This window comes from Limanda limanda, chromosome 18 (genome assembly GCF_963576545.1).
Source record: "Limanda limanda chromosome 18, fLimLim1.1, whole genome shotgun sequence".
In the NCBI taxonomy this organism is placed as follows: domain Eukaryota; kingdom Metazoa; phylum Chordata; class Actinopteri; order Pleuronectiformes; family Pleuronectidae; genus Limanda; species Limanda limanda.
In genome coordinates, this window is record NC_083653.1 from 6,491,479 (window position 1) to 6,505,131 (window position 13,653).

At 42.4% G+C, this 13,653-nt stretch overlaps 2 protein-coding genes across 3 annotated transcripts in view; one reads left to right on the plus strand and one right to left on the minus strand.

Annotated features, from left to right (window-relative positions):
• LOC133024034 (beta/gamma crystallin domain-containing protein 1-like) overlaps positions 1–1,088 on the plus strand; it is a 28,906-nt gene extending 27,818 nt beyond the window's left edge. For both annotated transcript variants that reach the window (XM_061090982.1, XM_061090983.1), the window contains one exon: positions 368–1,088. In XM_061090982.1, coding sequence (XP_060946965.1) covers positions 368–456 — 89 coding nt within the window. In that variant the 3' untranslated portion in view covers positions 457–1,088. The remainder of the gene's footprint in view (positions 1–367) is intronic.
• LOC133024035 (reticulon-4-interacting protein 1 homolog, mitochondrial-like) lies at positions 762–8,576 on the minus strand. The gene is made up of 9 exons (XM_061090984.1): positions 7,979–8,576; positions 7,734–7,885; positions 6,597–6,665; positions 6,072–6,196; positions 5,682–5,730; positions 5,443–5,579; positions 4,315–4,498; positions 2,827–2,922; positions 762–1,644 (listed from the first exon to the last, which is right to left on the minus strand). Exons 1-9 carry the CDS (start codon positions 8,253–8,255, stop codon positions 1,441–1,443), a joined length of 1,293 nt encoding a protein of 430 aa, XP_060946967.1. The 5' UTR covers positions 8,256–8,576; the 3' UTR covers positions 762–1,440.
• Positions 8,577–13,653: the final 5,077 nt, after the last annotated feature.

Here is a 13,653-nt window from a genome sequence, read left to right on the forward strand (position 1 = left end):
TCTATTAATTACCAATTTAAGTTCAAACAAACCCTATATCAGCAGAATTATCATCAGAAGGATCAACTTGTGCCAACTCTTGTGGGTATTTACATCCTGGGGTCAACATATATCGCTGTCAATTAGTGACACCTAGTGGACTAAACACTGTAACGGTACAGACTGTCTTTCACTGCATATAGATGTACAGGTGTAGTATTCAAGATGGTTTTTAAAATGACAGAACTATATAATCCGCCCATTTCTGAACAGAATAAGGTTTTACAATGGGTCATGATGCGTGATAATAAATGTGTTGCTTATCTTTAACAACAACCAAGCTGCAGGAAATTAAGAATATTTTTTTTTTCACATCCGTCTCTCTCAGGTGGCCATAACTACGACAAAAACCAAGTCATTCTGAACACCCTCGACGCAAATAAACCCCAACAAAGGTGGGACGTGGAGATTATCTGACAAACCTCCGAAGCTGCTCAACAGGATCTTAATATCACCCGAGTGCTGGAGGTCGAGGTACGCTGGAGCAGAGCGGAGATCACGGAGAGGATGTGGAACTCTCCGTGAGAATGTATGAATATGCAAATGGACTCTGAACTCGTAATACTTCATATATCCAAAGATTTGTATTTTATCTTTCTGATGAATAAATTTGTTTGCCTTGATGTCAATTATCTTAAAACAGTGTTAACACGTCTTCCTGTATTTGCATTCGATGTTCCTCATTGTATTCCAGCTGCACGCACAGAACGGAAACAAAACGATTTCCTCTGAAATGTCTTTTATCGTTGTTTAATCAACACCATACACACACCTGTCTTTTGTTAACAAAATAAAAGTATTTTTGTCAATAAATACATTGTACAGTAGAATGAGCTGGTACTTGGTGTACTACAGTGTGAAAGCTGATAAAGTTCCATTATTTGTTGTTCCCTCAGAGGCTTTTTCTGCTCAGAGTTATAACATGAGATGCATCATGGGAATATAAGCGCTATATGGAGACTGTGCAAATGTAAAATAATGTAAATAGTTATCTGCCTTATTGTGCTGCTTCACCTTGTACTGGACATAAACGCATCTATTGACAAACATCTCCAGCTCTGTATGATATTCACTATTCTCTCACTCCTTGTTTGGTGGGATGCAGCAGACAGAAAGCTTTCAAACCCCTGGCTGACCTTAACGTCTGCATTGGATACTTATATTAGCTTCAGCATGACAGAAACACAGCATAACTCAAGCACCTTGAGAAAACTTCTCTTTAACAAGAACAACAGTCTCAGGCCTGCTCCCGTTACCAGCTCCGATCACGCTCGTAGTCTGGCTCCACAGCAGCCCCTCTGATTTGTTTGGACAGTACAATCCGATGCTGTCAAGCAAACGTCTTGTAAAGGTGAGAAGACTCCCAGAGGCTTTATTCCCTTGGTGATCCGCTTCCCCTCATTAGTTCTGCTGAGCTGTTCCCTGCTCTCCTCGCTCTGACTCGGCGGACTCGGCGTAGTCATCCTGCACCAACTCCACGGCCTGTCTGGTGTCATTCTCCACCACCCTGACGACCGTCTTCCCTCTGGCGTGGCCCAGCTCCAGCTTCTGAAAAGCCTGGGGCACCTGGGAGAAAGGGAACTGGGCCTCCACGACTGGCAGGATCTGTGATGGGACGGCAGAATGAAACATAAGGAATCGGATGTTTAAAAACGGGAAACATATCAAGAGATCAAATATATATCTTGGTTCTGGCTTGGGGTGTGTTTTAATGGGCTGGGGGGGAACAGGTGTCACTTAAAGACTGAATAAAGATGGACGACACGCCTCCACTTCCTTCCACTATCCAGGAAGTAAGCCAAAACATCTTGGATAGTAATGCTGCCATCTTGTGTCGATGGCCTCATTTGGGGCCTGCGTGTACATGGTAGCAATCTGGAGATAGAGCTGAGGTACACGCTTGCACAGTCATGAGAAAGTCACAGCTGTCAATCGTGACACTTTACTCTGTTTTTATAGCAACTCATAACTGATTGAAACAAAACTTGTGATAACTACCCCAAAACGAGCCAGAAACCAGGAAGAGGTCAAGACGTTTCACATGTCGAAGCAGGAACTGAAGTATATCTATCATTATTTAATCGATTCAAACAAACAAGTACCCACAAGTTTCGAATGCTACATCCTCTCTGCTTTGATAGGCGCTAATGTGAAAAGGTGAGGGAGGGGTTCAGAATGTGATGAGGCTGAACAATCCTGCGGTCGTCCCACAACACCAGCACCCGGGCTTGTTATTCTGGTCAGCATCTCTTGTCGCTAACAATGAATGGGGAGCGCGGTGGCGTCACACTGGGAACTATCCACACTTCTGGCTGAGAATGGGACGTGCGGAGGGAGCGTGTGTGTGTGTGTGTGTGTGTGTGTTGGTGTGTGTGTGTGTGTGTCCACGGCTTCCTGCCACTGGTCCGAGTGCGCCGCTTGTAGTAAAGCCCCGGGACAAAAGGACAGAGGTTGCACACGCTTTGGCGAATGGCTGCTCAGCACTGTTTAAAAAATCCATTCACCGTCTCCTGGCGCCTGACTTGATTGCCCAGCTGCCAACAGTGCACGCCGCCCATCAACCAACCAGCACAGTGGGAACGCTCGCTCCTTAACAAAGCCTTGAATACAGGCATGTATGGAATCCATGGTATGTTCATATTCATTGCTGTATGATCTGCATACCTGCATCAGTGTGTCCCCCGTCCCCCAGGGCTGTGACTGTTGTGCAAATGAGAGGATTTCCATCTCCCCTCTCTTGTCAGGGTGAGTGGTTCTGAATGACAAGTATGTGAGGCAGAACAGTACCTTCCCAGCATCCACCAGTTTCCTGACCTCGTCCAGGAAGGGTCCGTCCGGAGCGTATAACCCCCACCGGTAGAAGACTCCATTTGATATAATGTTCTGGAAAAGAAAACACAGTAGAGGCAATGAGAAGTCAGGAAGCCTGACTCAGACTCCTGACTGGTTCAGAGACCACACACAGTCACTATCTGGGTTATTCTTATTTGAGCACTACATCTTCATACAAGTCACCGTTTTTATATAAAACAAAAAATGTTGTGTTTAGTCAGAATTTACATTTAGAGATCTAAGAATCATTGCAATCATTTTTGAAGATATATATTTATAAGTTGAAATATCAGTATCCTAAATTTGAATACTAGTCAGCCAATATTTATGTTACAAGTGTAAACTATAAACATCTAAACCATAGAGCACCTAAAATACACCTAGGAAAAGACAGAAACTCCCATGTATTACTCTAGAAACGTTAATATGTGACATTATAAATTAATCTGTTGCATTGCTTTGTCACACTTTCTGGGAAAACTACCCCTGCCTGCTTTTAAAAAAAGAAAACAGGTTCTCCCTGATCATTCACTGCTGCCAAGAAGTTAAACACTAGAGGGCTCAGTTGCACTGTGCTCTCCCATATGATAGAGACATGCTGCCCAGCGCCAGACACTGAGGGTGGGACGGCTGCGGATGAACTCCGCCAAACTGACCAGCTGCACGCTCCCGGGGACAAAGGGCCCGGAGGCTTGGCAAGAAACACACAAACACTGGTATTTGACGGGGGGAGATGGGCCGCAATCTGCACAAACACCTGAAAACTGCTGGTTCAGCAGTAAACACACATACACGCGACATTTACACTAACGCTCACACACACACAGTGTACACCACCCAACTCCTGCTGCACACACACACACACAGCGCCAGCCATGCTGTCATCAGTGCCTCCAGCGCTCAGGACAACTTGACTCAGTTCCTGTAACAGCTCCACCCTGTCCTCAGCTATTCACCCACTACCCTCATTACACGTGTGCTCCACTGACAGAGCAGCTGGTGACACAGGACACACACACACACACACAACTCTGCTGCTGCTGCAAACGGTGGAGTTATTACACCCTGTAGGTTATGATTCTACAGATCAAGCATAAACCAACTCTACAAAAGGGAGAATATGAAGCCAAGTCAAGTTATTACACAGGTTTCTCCTCCCTACGTTCCACAGAACTTGATTAATCTGATCAACTGAGTGGAAAATAAAACACTGCAAAAACTTCTACTGGCTGGAACAGGTCTGTGTGTGTGTGTCTATGTACAGATATTACACCCTATTACACAATTACGTCTTTCCATGTCACTGACGATTGAGTATTCCATTTCGGTTTGGGAGGACCCGAGCACCACACCCATGCTAAAGGCCTCACAAATAGTGCCAGGCTCAAAACAGGAAATCAAAATGAACGCCAGAGTAGAGGATTCTGAGGTCTTCATGTTTACCTGTACGGCCTTGGTGCACAAGGTGATTCCAGCGTTAACTGTCCCGTCCAGCAGGCCCAGGGAGTCGGTGTTGCGGAGTAAAGGTGTTACCAGCGTTATGTACTTTGCCCCAGACCAGGGCTTCAGCAGGCCCATCGCCCACTGCTCCGTCTCTCCACCGATGTTGTCCAAAATCACATCAAACCTGAGCGTGCGAACACAGACAGTCAGACTTTAGAGGAGTCACAGTGGAGGAAGGCTGAAGTATAAAGAATAGTTTATCATATCAGGTCACTACTCTTCTGTCAGAGCGCAGATTTCAAGAATAGGTTGGAAAAATATCATTGTTTTGTCTTCAAGCCAAAGCTGGGGGTTATTTTGAGGGCAGGGAGGGAGGGGCGGGGGGGGCGGACTAGCATCCACTCAGGCCTTTAGTCCTGGTATCCATGGAAACTAAAAAAAGAGATTCAGGGAAGCTGTTGACCACATTTGGTGTTTAAAAAGGGGAGAAGCACATTCAGTTTCAGCGGTCTTGGACGATAGCTTTTCATTAGCACCTTAATTACCTCCACCAAGGGCGTTATGTTTGTCACCCCTGTTCATTTGTTTGTTGGTCTGTTTGTCTGCAGGATTATGCAAACACTACAGAACACATTTCCATGAAACAGCATCGGAGGATGGGACTAGGGCCAAGGTCGAACCCATTACATATTGGCAGAGATCCAGAAAAAAAGGGTGGCTCGCAGATTCAATTTTTTATAATCACTAGCTTTAACATTGTGAAATTGAGCGTTGTTTTTTTTTACTTTTTAACAGATTTCCCAAGAAAAATTATTTGTGGATCTTGATTTAAAAAATCGGTCATATTTAGGCGACTAATATCTACGAGTGTTTGCAATTTGCGGCAGATCAAAATAAAAACCTGGATCTAGTAGATTTAAGTGTGGCTTCATTGGCTCATCAGCGCTGATCTAGTTTATTTTTTTATCAAACCATCATATGTCGAATCATGATCTTAGCTATTGAACTGTTGGGCCTTGGCGGAGGTACAAGCTCTACTGAGTGACATTCTAGTTGAAGTGGCATTGACAAATGTTAGTAAAAATGTTTTACTCTACTCTGATCTCTATCGACACTTAGACCACGTACTTCTCCATCATTTCTAGTTGTTCAGCAACATCTCCTGATGTGTAGTCCACCACCTCGTCAGCTCCCAGCCCTCGAACAAGGCCTTCTGCGTTCTGGGAGCAGGTGACTGTGACGTGGGCACCCCAGGCCTTCAATAACTGGCAACAACAGGGACATGCACACAGAGAGAGAGAGAGAAAACATTAAACTCATTCAGGGTTTTAAAAGAGTTTAAAAGAGTGCTGGACACTTTGTCTTACTTGAATAGAGAAAGTTCCGACACCTCCCGATCCTCCAGTGATCAAAACTCTAGGAGAGTTAAATTAGACATCAAGTGATATTTTTTCACAGTCCACAAGTTAAAGAAAAGATTTTTAAAACTCTTTTGATGTCAATTAAAATGAAACTGAGGAGCAATTTCACCACCGAAGAAAATGAGGTGAATAAAAAGCATCTTATCAAAGTAAGGATCTGCTTGACTGCACTGATTTCTCTTCAGGAAAAGAGCACATTAAGAAACTCCAGGAGAGAAACGACTCAAGCCTTGATGACAGTTTATAATATTTTTTCAGGAACTTCAAATTCAGGAGTAATTTTCTGTGCTTGGACGAGTTCAGTACGAGGTTATCCAAGGTCAGGCTGATGCTTGCCTTTTATTTGAAGAGCTTTCTCTGCAGAGACCACCTCCACTGACCAGCGCGGACAGAGCGGTGCTGGCTACATAAGGGATTGATGCTGCCTCTGTGTGACTCACTAATTCCGGCTTAAGGGAAACCTGCAAAAGAACAGAGACACAGACATTGTCAAAAGTTAGAAACAAACCAACGTGTCAGCAGTCTTTTTAAATTCACAACCAAGTTCCGTCTAATCATCAGAGCTACAGTGAGGGCGACTAGCTAGGAGCTGCTGAATTAATGAAGTACAGGGAACACACAGGGCAATTTGTCCTTCTCTGTAATTGCTGCCAAAGTGGCTCCCGCAAGCAAACAAACTTAATCCTAATTACAGGGAGTGCTTTGTCAAAACTTTTCACCACATTCTTACAATTTACATAACAACATACTGACAGGGAACTCGATTCAGAGCCAGTCTTTCGTTAGATGACAAAAAGTGAACAGTCCTGGAGATTGTCTCGGAGATAAAAAATGAAAATATTCAACCACTGCGCAGCTCACCTCATACTCCGTGAGAGTCACAAATTCTGCCAGACTTCCTTGTTTCCATGGAGGAACAGCAGCCCAGACCTGGAACACAAATATGACACTTAACATGCAGAGTAGGACTCCGTTTAACCACCTCCTCATAATGTCTGAATCTGGTTAATAGTCCATTAAGCGCTTAGTCGGGTGTTCCAGTCGGTTGTTATCATCAAAATCATTTCCGGTGATGTCTTTTAAACTACTGGAAGATTACTGGGATACTATATGCAGAAACAGGTGTTTTGTTCTCTTATTTAATCACATTAGGTGAATTTGCATGATTGTATTTCTCTCGGCAGGAAGACAATAGGAGGGAGACAGTTCACGATGTCTTGTGAGTCTCACTCATGTGATAACCAAGCGGAAAGAACCTGGGGAGGGAGATATGCTGTGAAACTATACATTTGTATAAACTCATCTATTTTATCTCAGTGTTTCACTATGGTAACCGCCTCTTAAACAGCTTTGGATGTGTTCACGATATTCTGTAGTCTTACATTTACCACAATTTCTACATTGAAGTCGTTTTTTGTTGATATTGTCAAACAGGTGTTAATTCAGTGGTGGTGCTGTACTGGGCTGCATAATATTCAGCAATAACAATAATCATAACGGCAATCACAGTTAAACTAACACCTAGTTGACTGTGTTAATGGGGCCTGGGTTTTCCTGTGAAGAGTTTGAATATTGTCCTTGTGTAGGACCTCCCACAGCTCAAAGACATGCAGGTTGAGGTTTGGTTAATCACAGACTCTAAATTGTCCATAGGTGTGAATGTGAGCATGAATGGATGTTTGTCCCTGTTTGTTTGCCCTGAAATATATTAGCATCCTGTCCAGTGTGGATAATGGATGGATGGATGATTATTGGACTGTGTATCTCTATCACCCCCACTTATACTTAAGATATTGTATCGTATATGTGTTTACAGTGACGGCTTTGTAGTATTTCCTGTGGCTGGACTTTCATCTCACTGCTGTGAACCTGTTCCTGACCTATTTGACCTTTTATTATTCTCACGCTCTTGTGTTTGACTGTTTTGTGAAACTACATGCCTACATTTCCCCTCGGGATCAATAAAGTATGCGTCTCTCTGTCCTCTTCAGCTCGTACCTCATCACCTGGAGCAAAATGTGTCACCTCCGCTCCACAGTCCACCACCACACCAGACACATCCCGACCCAGGATCACAGGAAACTCACTGTCCCCGTCCATCACAGACATCGGATCCCTTCTTAACTTCAGCATTTTTGCTCCATAACCACCTGTGGAAGAGAGGAAGGGAAGGGATCAGGTGAGTTGATGGGTGATTGCTGCAAACCCCTGATTCTCCAAGTTGTCCAGAGTCTGTCCCTCACCCCTCATGGCCAGATCGAGGGGGTTCAGACTGGCTGCGTGGACCTGGATCGTCAGCTCAGTGGGGGACCGGACGGTGGGAGCAGGGGCTTCCTCAGTGAACCTCAGAACCCCGTTGGAGCCATACTGGTCCACGACCCAGGCTGACATGCAGCTCTGCCGTCCTGGAGGTGAACTGCAGACATGTCTCCTGCAGGACACCAAGGCTAATGTCCGGGTCGAGCCGGCTGCTGCTGCTGCTTGAGCCCGGGACAGACACCGGAGCCAGGTGGATGCCATCGTGGAACTCGTCCTGCAGCTGGAAGTCTGTGGCTTGCAAGGTCCACTTCACCTCTGGGGGAACACTTGTCCTTTAGCTGCAGGGCCGACTAACTAGCTACCGAAGCTAGCTGCTAGGCTAGCATTAGCATTCCCAGGTTGTCCCCTGCTCTGAAAAGACGTAGAAATGAGCTCAGCGGGTAAAACACACAAGCGACACACTCTCTGTTGACGTCAGGTGTGTTAACGAGTGTTTAAAATAGTTGAAAGATGAAGTATTGTTAGTAAAACGAGCAGGTAACACGCCCCTCTCTAGCTAGGTGGCTACATAACAAGCTAATGTTACAGCACACCGCGTCAGCCAATAGGATTTCTGTAGCCAAATATTCTGACCAATGGGGAAAGAGAATGCACCTGAACCGTTACTTCCGTATTTATAATAACTATAATAAAAAATAATGTTAATATAGACTTTGCATTATTAACCATATAAATATGATTGATACATTTCATAGTCATAAAGGAAGGTTTAGTAATTCAGCCCCAAATAAAAAAAATTGTATGATCTAAGTTATAATAATCAGTCATAGAATCATGAGCACAGCAACAAATTAAGGTATCACAAATATTAAAAGACTAATTCATTTTAAAGAACTCCAAATAGCAAAGTTCATTTAAATGTTTTTATGAGTAAATAAAAGAAATACAAATTTGTAGGGACAATTACCGTACCCCCCAAAAAAGTGAGCAAATACACTACTTAACGTAAAATGTTCTTCTGTAACTCTGAACTAAAGTTAATGAACTGATTCACTAGCGTCTATTGAAACTCTTATACACTTATATTCAGGTTTCATAAAGTTAAAATCCAGTTTCTAATTTGTCCCTTCTGGGCCACTATAGAGACATGGCAGACCCAATCTTGAGGTAGATATAAGGAGCTCATTCTGTTTTCCAAAACAAAATGATTCACATTCTAATTAAATAGAACAACATTTTATGACAATACCTCTGAATAAATCCTACTCACTAAACCTTTCAAGCTCAAATTCAAAAACCCATTATGCAGCAATAATAGTCTATTAGCATAAAAATGCAAGTGTACATTATAACCCAAGACGAGAGAGGTCTACTTAACGGTAAAATGACGGCTGGGTGCTCCATCAGCTGCAGTGTAATAAAGACTAATGCACAAATCAGCAAAGAAAACGGAATGCTAATGGGCAGAAAACATTATATATTTATGCCTGAGAAATACATGGAGGGGTGATGGGGTTTGTTTTAATATTTACGCGATTATTAGAGTTATAGCTTTGGCATCAGCTTCTCACAAGATGCCCACAACTTAGCATTGTGGTCATGTAATACTAAAAAACACTTTGAGCTGGTTACCAGGCAAATAACAACAGGGTTTTAAAGCAAAACCGCTTCCCTGCTGCTGACCATTATCAATCATAGCTGGGATAACGGCTGCTGCAAAAGCATCATGGCTAAAACATAAGAGGCGCATCAGTCACCTCATGTTATTGGAATTAAAGGCCGGTAAAGTGAATCACATCACACTTGTCTCATGCAAATGACATAATCTGCAAGTAGGATTTATCCAGAGACCAAAGGGGGAGATAGAAAGAGAAGCGGGGGCCGTGTGGCTGCGTGTGATCATGATTCAGCACGAAACCAAGCAACTAACGGCGGCGTCATCACGATCACTTGCTCCCAGGGGAAAGAGGACATGCTGGGAATTGGGTGCTTTGTCTGTGCTGGCTCATTACATTATACAGTGGGTCTGTCTAAAGAGAATACAGCTGGCTGCTGCTCAAAAAAAAATGTCTGTGTTACTCAGACTAGGAGGTGTCAGCACTTGGACAAAAATACAGCTATTAAAAATGTCTTGTTGAGCAGCTCCCCACGGCAAGAGCAGGTCAGACTATGAGAGCAGCGTTTTGTCTGAAATTGATGTTTTTCAGAGGACTCATTCTCCCCCTGAAACATAGTGTAGAGGTTTTCTTGGCCCAAATCACATGTGTTTGCTACAAAACTGTTTTGATCTTATTTGATTTAGTCTAATTTTAGAAAGTACTGTCCAGAGACAGACTCTCTCAAGTCACTTCTCCCTCCTGCACCAGGATTATGTAAAATATGTTATTCCTTTTCTATTTTTCTCACCTGTTGTTCTATGCCTGTGCTTTCTGATTTTTACTTTCACCAATCATCCCTCTGCTTTGATTTCTTACCAGAGTCAAACAAACACGATTAGCACTCCAATCTCCAGATGTTTGCGGCATCCTGCCTGAGCCGTGAGAGACAAGGATCTTTGATTATCATGTGACAAAGCAGCTACCTCTGAGTCCCTGCAGAGAGGAAGAAAAGAGGAGAGTGCATCACAACCACTCACTTGCTGGGCTCAGGTGATATTTTTAGAATGAACGATTGGGCTCTCTCCTTGGTAACTGCCCTATTTTTTCTTGAACAGGTCAGAGACTGGCTGTCATGGAGAGCGAGCTATAGGTGCATTTAGAAATAAATCATCCCTCCTGGTTTTACATGTGTTTGACTGCGGTTGGATTCCTTTTATTTTCATTTTCTGTCAGCAGGAGAATATAATGTGCCTGTACAGTGAACAGCAGGAGTTAAACGACAGAAATGACAGACTCATTATAACACTTTATACTCTACTTACACAAAGTTGCTAATTAGACAATTTATGCTGTATATGTACATATATTCACTATGCAATATATGAAATTCCATAGGTTTAACAAAATTTACACCATTTATGTGTCATGAATACACATAATAAAAAAACGGATTAACTTGACCCCATATCCTATGTTAATTCCTAGGTTGTCTATACACACACACACACACACACACACACAGACACAGACAGCAAGGTCAGTCCACAGGAAACACATTGTTCTCTGCTGTTCATCTCACAGATAGCATCTTATCTACAGGCTTCCTCCACACTGCAAGTGCAGCAGTGGAAATATAATGAACCATATCATGAGCTGTCTCTGTTTATCCTGGAGATTAACTATACTCCACATGCTGACATCACACACACACACACGCAAACACACACACAATCTGAAAAAGTGACAGCAGTACAGGGCTTCCTGTCGGTTTGTTTTTATCCACCTCCACACAACTTTTGTTTTGTCAGTTTGTTCATCTCTCTCTGTTCATTTGCCACATGGCAGAATAAACAGACTGTAACTGGAAGGATCTCCAAATCAAGTATTTACACAGAAACAAGTTGCTCAAGTGTGACATCTTATTGTTTGACAGTGTGGATCTGGTCTTTCTAATGAATACACACACTCTTTGGCACAACTTATGTTAAGACATGAACTAAGACATTAACCATTTCTTGTCAAGACCCATTAAATCTAAACCACAACCTCTGCCCTACTCTTAACAAACTTGATTCTTAATTCGATCCCTAAACCTAAAGACAAAAGGCTCAATGCTTAAAAAGCTGTTTGAGAATGTCAGGGCCGTGCAGATGATTGTATTTGCTCCAACTAAGCTAACAAAATGTGACTTGTCCAATCGATTTAAATGCCAATAATGGCCTCTTGGTTTAAACTCTCCTCCCCGGCATAAGACATTACATAACTCAAGCGACTCAGAGCAAACAACAGCAGCGTCTTTTCATTCACAAATATCAAGAAATTATTTATTTACAAAAGACTGATTCTTTATAAACCTCACCCAAAGAATGCTAATTTCAGGCCTAAGTAGCCCAATCGTTTGTTGTTGTTAAGAAAAACAACTTTTGTTATCTAATCTGCAACACTCACAGCAACAGATGTGAGGGAGTGGTTTGTGTGTTTATTTCTTTATTTGTTTGGGGCCCAATTAGCTTTGCCCTTAAGCAAATCTAAAAATGAAATACTATACTAAACCTTTCAATGTATACAAATGATCACTTTTTAAAACGTACATATCATTAACATTCCATGGAAATCCTCACATGAAACACTGTAAATGTAAACATATAAGACATAGTATATATAGAATAAAAACAGAATCAGTATTTTTTGTTTAAAAACCACAGACTGTATGTAAAGATTGGTGTAGGACCTATACTGCAGCCAGCCACCAGGTGGCGACTGAGAGGATTTGGCTCCTCTTTTTCGGCAGCTTCATGAACCAAGAAGTTGAGATTTAAATGAGATGAAGTATCTAAAACAGTTTTATGAACTCTCGCACTCTGCAAATGCTCTTCACTGTGAGCGCTGTAAAACTGTCGACTGTGTTTAATTATAGAGTCTGAAACTGCTCCTGCTTACACCACCGTGCATTCACCTTAATACGCTTCCTACTGCGGAGAACAAGCCTGACACATTTATTCAGTGTAGTTCACAAATTAATTAATTATCCCTCCGGTTCCTACTTTACACCCGCTGAGATCAAGTATAATCCTCAAGGCTCCTTCTCCGGAGAACATCGCATTTACACAAACACAACTAAACTTTCTCCCTGGTCCACAGCACCTAATTGGGCAGCCGTCTGAAAATGAGCCGCATTCATTATACAAATGTCAGAGCCTTCTGGTAGAGTGTGGGAAGAGGAGACGGCTGGGAGGAGGTGTGGTGGGGGGGCGGTGAGTCCAGAGCTGACAGGCCGCTAATGAGATATCATCAAGGGAAAAAAAGCCTCCTCAGCCCATTTAAGAGGCAACATTTGTAATATGGTCGTCGTCTGTGTGATATAATGAGGCACTGGAATTAAACAGTGTTATCTTGTATGTTTTAAATATGTTCATCTCAACCGTCACATGTCTTCACCAGGTTTTCATATTCATCCGCCTCGATCGGGTATTTAAAGAAGAAAACTCCACACAAACAACCCACCCACGATGTTTCAATATTTTCCTTTCCCTGCTGCTGACACTCTGTTTGCTTTTCAGCTTCTCTCATCACAGGAGCTGTTTACCAGGCAGCAGCGATGTGCAATTGTAAACAGAAACTGAGGCCTTATCTCAAAGATCCATACAGTTTTCACACCACTTGTCTTACTTGAGAGATAATATATAATATATAAGTGTGACTCAAAAGGTAGAGGTGAATAGATTTGAAAACATTTGCTAAAAGCACAAGTCGTACATCAAACTGTAACTTTGCCCAATATACAGAGCTTATTTAAAGTGGCTATTTCTATCTTATATGCTAGGCTAAACTAGATGACTCCAGTTTTGTATTTAATACACAAGAATGAACTTGGATTTTAAACTATTCCTTTAAATCCATGAAACAGTTTTTCAAAGCTTATTTAAATGTTAACGGTCTTGTTGAATTCTCCTTTGGGATCTTGATAAACCTCAAACCTGAAATAATTTCAAAATTTGAACTCTGACTGACAAATGGCTGAAAAAAACCTTGATTATCCAGCTGTACAATTTCTTACTAAA

Coding starts and splice junctions, on each gene's coding strand:
- LOC133024035 (XM_061090984.1), bottom strand. CDS start 8,255: ATGGCATCCACCTGGCTCCGGTGTCTGTCCCGGGCTCAAGCAGCAGCA. Junction 5,731..6,071: donor GAAAGCTCTTCAAATAAAAG/GCAAGCATCAGC, acceptor TAACTCTCCTAG/AGTTTTGATCACTGGAGGAT. Junction 5,580..5,681: donor TCGGAACTTTCTCTATTCAA/GTAAGACAAAGT, acceptor TGTTGTTGCCAG/TTATTGAAGGCCTGGGGTGC.